General features: G+C 36.7%; 1 protein-coding gene across 1 annotated transcript in view; it reads right to left on the bottom strand.

Annotated features, from left to right (window-relative positions):
• SDCCAG8 (serologically defined colon cancer antigen 8) overlaps positions 1-8,592 on the bottom strand; it is a gene marked incomplete at its 3' end in the record, with an annotated part of 318,486 nt that overhangs the window by 220,852 nt on the left and 89,042 nt on the right. The window contains exons 7-8 of the mRNA XM_006871153.1: positions 7,513-7,577; positions 2,525-2,713 (exon numbers count right to left, since the gene is read on the bottom strand). Coding sequence (XP_006871215.1) covers positions 2,525-2,713; positions 7,513-7,577 — 254 coding nt within the window. The remainder of the gene's footprint in view (positions 1-2,524; positions 2,714-7,512; positions 7,578-8,592) is intronic.

Raw genomic sequence — 8,592 nt, forward strand, 5'->3', positions numbered from 1 at the left:
TTCTGCTGTGCATGGGGTCACTATGAGTCAGTTCCAACTCGATGGCACCTGACAACAACAACAACCCACATCATGGGAAAAAGATAATGCTGTCGGTTCCTATAAAGATTTTGCGTTTCACAAATCCTGGTGCGGCACAGTAGATAAGCGCTGGACTGCTAAGCACAAGGAAGGCAGTTCGAACTCACCAGCCACTAATATATCCCCTATACAGGATTGCATAAGTCAGAACCTACTTGATAGCACACAACAATGAGTTGAAATTGATTCAGCAGTAGTGGTTTTATTGGGGTTTGGGTTACTATATGGCAGAAACTGATTTAAGCACAATATTGGCATAAAGAAACCGTATAAGAATTAATGCAGTTGAGCTATGGTGTTGGAGGAGAATGTTGAGGGCACCATGGATCACTAAAAGAACAAAAAAATCTGTGTAGGAAGATGTACAGCCAGAATGCTCCTTAGAAGCCAGGATGGCGTGACTTTGTCTCTCATACTTTGGACATATTATCAGGAAGGACAAGTCCCTGGAGGAAGACATCATGTTTGGAAAGTGGAGGGTAGAGAAAAAGACGACGACCCACAATGTGATGGACTGGCACAACATCAGCAACAATGAACTCAAGTGTAGCAATGATTTTGAGGTTGGTGCAGAACTAGGCAGTGTTTCATTCTGTTGTGCATAAGGTCATCATAATGACTCAACAGCACCTAACAACAACAATAGATATTTTTGTAGTGACTCTACTCTACAAAAACACTAGGTATTTTATCCTCATTTTAAAAACAAGGAAATTGAGTCAGCATATGAACCCAGACAATCTGATTCCAAAGCCACAGGCTATGCCACCAATAAACAGACGAATCCAAGGTTCAGAGAGGTAAAGTAATTTGCCCAAGAGTCAAAATGGAGAGCAAAATCTATGTAACTTTAATGACCAAAGTCCTTCCACTCCTCCACACCAATTCCAATGGGAAGATCTCTGCCTACTAAGCAGTGAGAGCCCAGCCAACATTTACTGAGTGTCTCCCATAGGCCAGGTCGTCTGCTAGGAGCCAGGGATACAGAATTAAACAAAACACAGGTGCTGCCTCTAGGTATACACGAGTATTATAAAATCACAGAAGAAAGGAATCCAAAGTCAGTTGAGGATAAAATGGAGTTGTTATTGTTGTTAAGTGCCTTTGACTTGGTTGTGACTAATAGCGACTCTGAATAAGGCTTCCAAAGGGCAGCTGGTGAGTTTGAACTGCTGACCTTATGGCTAACAATTCAATGCTTATCCTAGATCACCATACATGGTAAAAACACACCTCTAAAAGGAAGTGGTGTTTGGGCTATTTAAACAAGCAGGGCACACAGTAAGAGGTAACCTGGAGGCTAGACAAGAATAGGGTGTATGAAGAACACACACTACTAAACCATTATTTGGATTGTGTGCTAATAACTCTCATCCACCACGGAATAAAATTTCCACAGGAAAAGGCTTCCACGGGAATAATGCAAACAGCCCAAAAGAGTTATACACAAATGGAAAGTGACTACATAAAAGCTAGTGTGTAACTTATCCTTTGTTGTTGTTGTGAAGTGCCGTTGAGTCGATTCTGACCCACAGTGACCCTGTATAGGGTTTCCAAGGAGCAGCTGGTGAGCTTGAACCACTGACCTTGCAGTTCAAACGACTTCGTAGTCTGATGCATTAGCCCACAGTGCCACACAGGACTCCTTAGCCAATCCTTAAATATTAATATGAGGATATTCTGGGTTCTTGTTCATAATCGTCTTAATAACAAGCACATGATGAAGATGTACAATAACTCTGTCTACTTAAACTAGTGGTAGTGGTGGTTATATGCCGTGGAGTTGGTTCTGACTCATGGCAACCCTATATAGGGTTTCTGAGGCTGTCAATCTTTATGGGAACAGAAAGTAGAAGGATGATCTGCGATAGTTGGGAAATCAAAAGTATTCCTCCCCGTTCTTCTCTTCTTTCTGTCTCTTCTTCTTCTCCCCTTTTATCTGCCTTCTGCTTTCTCTCTCTGGCAGAGGTCACCTTCCTCTTCCTAACCCTGAATAAAAGTCTCTAGATGGACAAAAAAAAAGAAAAAAAAGTATTCCTCCCCAAATCATGCCTTGTTAAGAATAGGGCTGCACTTTTAGCCTAGACAGAATTATAAAGATTATGCAGTTCAGTTCTGTCACTTCACAGATGAGAATGGGACCAAGAAAAATAAAATTACTTGTCCAAAATGACGTAGTTACCGATTTGGCTGCTAACAGCAAGGTTGGCAGTTCAAACCTACTATTCTGTCATTGAAAAGCAACTTTGAAGGGACTTTTGTTTATAGAACCCACCTATTCCGTCATTGAAAAGCCACTTTGAAGGGACTTTAAAAAATACTTTTTAGTTTAAGCTTATTCACATCTGATTCAGTATGGGGATAATAGTAATACACAATGCACTTGAACAGACCTAAGTTTCAGTGCTGCCAAAGACTCCATCATGTGTACCAGTATACTTACTTAGTCAATCTTTCAATGGTCTGTACATGAACATTATTATGGGTTTGGGAAAGAACAGCTTCATGCTGAGCACATTTCAAACAAAGACCACCAACACGATTAGAAATATTAGCAGCAAGCAGAGATTCTTTATGTTTTAGTCGCTCTTGAAGATCTTCACATTTTTTCTGATATTCAGTTAAGTCTTTCCTAGAAAGAGAAAAAGAAAAAGGAAAATCCATTCTAATAAAAGTCCATTAGTTTCAAGAATGCCACAATAGTGACAATAACTACCACTATCACTTATACCAGTTGTTCCGTGGGAGAAAGATGAGGCTTTCTGCTCCCGTAAAGATTTACAGCCTCAGAAACCCTGTACAGGGTTGCTATGAGTCAGAATCAACTCCACAGCACATAACAACAACAATCACTTATAAGCCAAAAATTATAGAAGGTGCATTCTTAGTGCAACCCTGGCAGGTAGGTATGGGATTCTGATTGATGTGCTTAATGAAACAAGACTCATAATATGTTAAATAATTAGCCCAAGTTCTTGTAAAGGCTTAACACAGACTTGTCTGGCTCTAATGCTGGCTCTCTTTCTACAGGATCTCACTGCTGTTACCCTGTATTGCTCACAAAACAAAAGCACTACTTCAAATACAAACACTAAATAGTTTTGCTTAATAAAATGGATAGAGTCATAACACAACATTCTTGATGTTAGGGAAATACCCTTTTTCGAATGTTGACCCCTAAAAGTACAATTTGTGGGGGTGAGGGTTTGCCACCGAGTTGGTTCCAACTCATAGAGACCCAGGTTTCTTATTCTGTAAATCTTTACAGGAGCAGAAAACCTCATCTTTCTCCTGCAGAGTGACTAGTAGATTCGAACTACCGACCTTGTGGTTAGCAGCCTAGCTCATAATCCACTGTGCTACCAGGAATCCTACAATTTGTACAAAGTTCTTTAAAAAGATCACCATACAGATCATAGATTTTTATCAATGACTACCTATTATTGCTTATTCTTCTTCGGGTGGAAAGCATAAGAAAAAAATAAAACTATCTAATGATAAGGAGCTCTGGTAGCGTAGTGGTTACGAATTGGGCTGTGAACCTTAAGGCCAGCAGTTCTAAACTGCCAGCCGCTTCGCGGGAGAAAGATGAGGCGTTCTGCTCCCGTAAAGATTTACAGCTTCGGAAACCCTGTACAGGGTCGCTGTGGGTCAGAACCGACTCGACAGCACTTAACAACAACAAAAACGATAAAGAATGATAAAAAAGAAGTTATATAGAACTTGCCAGCCGTAAGACTGCTATAATAGCTGTGATTAGCTGGAAATATGCAACTTGCTAAAAGAAGTGAACAGGGAATTGTATGTGCATGTTTAATTTATTAGAAAACCCCATGGATGAGATTTTTCTTCAAGTTGACTATTTAAGGATGAAGTGATAAGTATATAGATTATATTTTCTTGAATCTCCTCAGTAAAACTTTGTTAAAGTCAACTTGGGCAATGGAGTTTCCTTGCCTGAACCTGCCTTTCCCACCGTATATTTCAAAAGCAAACTTCCTGAACTCAAAAAGAAGAAAGTTATTCTTAAATTATTGAACTGAAGGCAGGCACTTTATCTCTGGCTTCATCAACCCTCTGGAACCAAAGTCTCTATTATACTCAGGGATCTCTAGCTATTCCATCTTCCTTACTGTCCCAGAGGAGAAACCAGCAACCCAGACACATATCTGTCATATATCACTCCATAATTTAGAATTTGGGGGATTTCAGGCAGCCCAAGGAAATAGAAAATATTTGTAAGCAACTGAGGGTTAAAATAAAGCTAATCTGACCTCAGTGTAAGGTTGACAAAAAAGGGGGGAGCTATTCTGTCCTATGCCTAAAATAATATCTCCAACATAATAAGTTTCTTTTAAATATCATATAGAGAAAGTCTGATTTTCAAAGGCCTTATGAAAACAACTTTGGAAGAACATTCCTAAGTCAAAGGATTTCCCTTACGATTTCTGTCACGTTTAAACACAAAACACTAAAGTATTTCCTTACTTGAAATAGCAAAGAGAAAAAACAAAAAATGAAAAGGAGTCTGATTTTATTTCTTTAGCAAAATACCTCTTTTAATAATCTTAAATTATACCAAAAGAAAACAAAGAAACAGAAGGCAGAGAATAAAGAAGTCTAATTTACTACATGCTGATATTTTAATGTAATTAAAGGTGGCATATTTATATTATGAATGAGACAAAAGAAGTTGTATCCTCATTGGTATTCTGATCTCAAAACACATTACTTAAAGAACTGAAGAATCAAATCAGAATATTGTTGTTGTTGTTAAGTGCTATTGAGTCAGTATCAACTCACAGTGAACCTATGCACAACAGAAGGGAAAACTGCCCGGTCTCGTGCCAACTTCACAATCATTGCTATGCCCGAGCCCATTGCTACTGCTACTGTGCCAATTCATCAAATTGGGGGTCTTCCTCTTTTTTATGACCCTTCACTTCAGCAAGCATGATACCCTCTCCAGGGACTAGTCCCTTCTGATAATGTGTCTGACTTATGATTCTGCTTTCAAGGAGCACTCTGCCTGTACTTCTTCAAAAACAGATCTGTTTGTTCTTTTGGCAGTCCATGGTATTTTCAATATTCTCCTCCAATACCATAATTCAAATGCATCAATTCTTCTACAGACTTCCTTTCTAACTTTACAACTTTTTTTGTGTGTATGAGCTTTTGTTTTGAGAGTAATACAGGGTAACATATGAAGTATTGAAAATACCATGGCTTGGTTCAGGCACACCTTAGTCCTCAAATAGACATCTTTGCTCTTCAACATTTTAAAGAGGTCTTGTACAGCAGATCTATCCAACACATTACGATGTTTAAAGTCTTTGACAACTTCAATCTTTTCTCCATTTACATGGATGTTGTTTGTTGATCCAGTGGTGAGGATTTTTAGTTTTCTTTACACTAAGATGCAACCCATAATGAAGGCTGTGGTCTTTGATCTACACCAGTAAGTATTTTAAGTCCTCTTCACTTTCAGCAAACAAGGTTGTATCATCTGCATATCGTAGCTTGTTAATGACCCTTCCTCCAATCCTGATACCAAATTTTTCTTCATACAATCCAGCTTCTCGGATCATATGCTCAGCATACAGATTGAATCAGTAGGGTCAAAGACCCTGGTGCACACGTTTCCTAAATTTAAACCGCTCAGTATTTCCTTGTTCTGCTCAACCAACTGCCTCTAAGTCTATGTAGTGGCTTTGTTTTGGCAGGTGATATGGAGCTTTTCTACCTTCTGTTTCCACAGATATAGTTAATTTCTGTATATTCCGTCTGGTGTGGTCCATGTGTATAGTCATCTTTTAGGTTAATTAAAAGAGATATTTGCAATGAAGAAGTCATTGGTCTTGTAAAATTCTACCATGCGATCTCTAGCATCATTTCTATCACCAAGGCCCTATTTTCCAACTACGATCTTTCTCTTTATTTCCAACCTTTGCATTCTAATCACCAGTAATTATCAATACATCTTGATTGTATGTTTGATCAATTTCAGAATGAAGAATCTGGTAGAATTCTTTAATGTCATCATCACTTGCTTTAGTGGTTGGTGCAAAAATTAAATAATAGTGGTACTAAATGGTCTTCCTTGTAAGCCTATGGATATTATCCTATCATAGACAGCATTGCACTTTAAGACATATCTTGATATGTTCTTTTTGATGATGAATGCGATGCCATTACTCTTTGTTATTTCCGGCATAGTAAACCATGTCACTGTCAGACTCAAAATGGTCAATACCCATCCATTTCAGTAGGCTAATGCCTAGGATACCGATGCTTATGCATTTTTCATTTATTTTTGACAATTTCATATTTTCCTAGATTCATACTTTGTACATTCCATGTTTCAGCTATTAATAGATATTTATAGCTGTTTCTTTCCATTTTGAGTTGTGTCCCATCCACAAATGAAGGTCTCAAAAGCTTAACTCCATTCACATCATTACTGTCAACTCTACCTTGAGGAGGTATCTATTCCCCAGTCACATTTTAAGCATCTTCCAATTTGAGGGGCTTATCTTCTGGCACTATATCTGGTGTTCTTCATCATGTTTCAATATTCAACATTCTGGTGCTGACAGTGTTCCACTATTATTCATAAGGTTTTCAGTGACTAAATATTGGGAAGTAGGGCATCTCTTCTTCTTCCTAAACTGTCATCATCTGGAAGGTCAGCTTAAACCTGTTGGTATTTAAAATACCCATGGCATAGCTTCCAAAATTACAGCAACATGCAAGCCACCACAGTACAACAAACTGATATAACAGAAATAAAAATATAAGAAAGTAAGATAAAAGAAATGAAAAAATCAGATCACTTTTTAAATATTAACCTAAGTGCCACTATTTACATAAACTTTTAAAAATAAAATAATTTCTGGTGTTTTTCTACATGTTAAATCACTAATGATTAATCTATAATATACAGGTATTATTGGAATTTTGAAAACATTAAAATATGTAAAACTTCATCATGTCCACAAAGTATCATAATATTGTGGCAATTCAAAAATTAAGTGAAGAATAATTGCATAGAAAAGAGCACTTGCTTGCTATTTAAAAACCAGAGTGTTTAATTTTTACTACTTAATTTACTTAAAAATAATCATTTCTATAAGAACAGCTAGTAATTCTTATTTTTATGAAAATACACAAATATTTTAATACTTAAGAAGGGATACAACTTATAGCTTTTTTTAGCTCATGGTTCTTTGAAATAGAATTAGGTAAAGAACTACAATTTTATTTGCATTTATCTTTTAATAATCAAAGAAAAATTTTATATTTCACATAATTCAAAATATAATGAAATAATTCTGACATTGATCAAAACCGACATTTAAGCAACCATTAAATATAAACTCATGAAGGTCATTCTGATTTTCCTATGACTTTAAATGGATGATTTCATTTTACCGCAGAAACTTCAGCTGAGATTCCAGGATTTCACTCTTATCCACATAAGTAAGCTTTAGTCTCTCCTTTAGAAAAGAAAAAAAAAAAAAAAGATTATATGCATATTTCCCAATGTCCTATATTTTAGAATCAAATTTTAATTATTAACATTAAATTCAATTTCTTTTTCTTTTTACTCAAGGTGGGAGGTGAAGGGAATGTTTTCTCTCAGGACATACTCTTCATAGTCCTCCCTAAATTTTGAATTTTTCCTATGTGAATGCCTACAAACACGCAAAAATAATGATTATTGGGAAAAAGTGGTTTTCAACATTGCTTGCTCAGATTTTTATCCCTGAAGGGAAAAATCCAATTGGAATCTGTAAAGTCCACATGTGTCCATATGACACAAATCCCCTGCTGTGTCAACTGTATACTTGGTTGTATAACATAAAAATATGCTATATAAATGATAAAATATAAATTCAGTCACATAATCAAAGGCCAAACTGATACAATATCTACAAACCTCTGCCAATATCCAATTACTCTTTCATTCACCAAGTATCTGTTGGTTATCTGAGTTAACTTTGCTGCCAACCTCAAGGACCTTATACTAGGGACTTAAAAAGAGAGCCCAAAGACAAGGAAAACTTTTTTTCTAATGATTTATCAGACAGGGACTATTCTTTAAAATTTATAGAAAACTACAACACCTGTACAAGAAAAAGACAACCAACCCAATTTTTAAAATGGCCAGAAGACATGAACAGACACTTCACCAAAGAAGACATTCAAAACAAAAGACATTTAAAAAAGACATATGAAGAAATGTTCATGATCATTAGCTTTTTTTTTTTTTTAACTGTTTTATTATGAATTACGTGATAGTTTACATGGGAGAACATTTGCTTTACATTTATCCTATCATATATCGTTACATTGCCAAGGTTACAATCCCCTCCATGCATCATCAACAAATTAAAGGGTACACCCTGCAAGCCTGCCCTCTGGTCAGCACACAGCCCCTCTCCCTCTCTGGGTCTAGAGTTCCCAGCTGCTCCATCGCTCCACATCATCATCTCTGCCTCTATCTCTAGC

Source organism: Chrysochloris asiatica, unplaced genomic scaffold (genome assembly GCF_000296735.1).
Source record: "Chrysochloris asiatica unplaced genomic scaffold, ChrAsi1.0 scaffold00161, whole genome shotgun sequence".
Classification (NCBI taxonomy): domain Eukaryota; kingdom Metazoa; phylum Chordata; class Mammalia; order Afrosoricida; family Chrysochloridae; genus Chrysochloris; species Chrysochloris asiatica.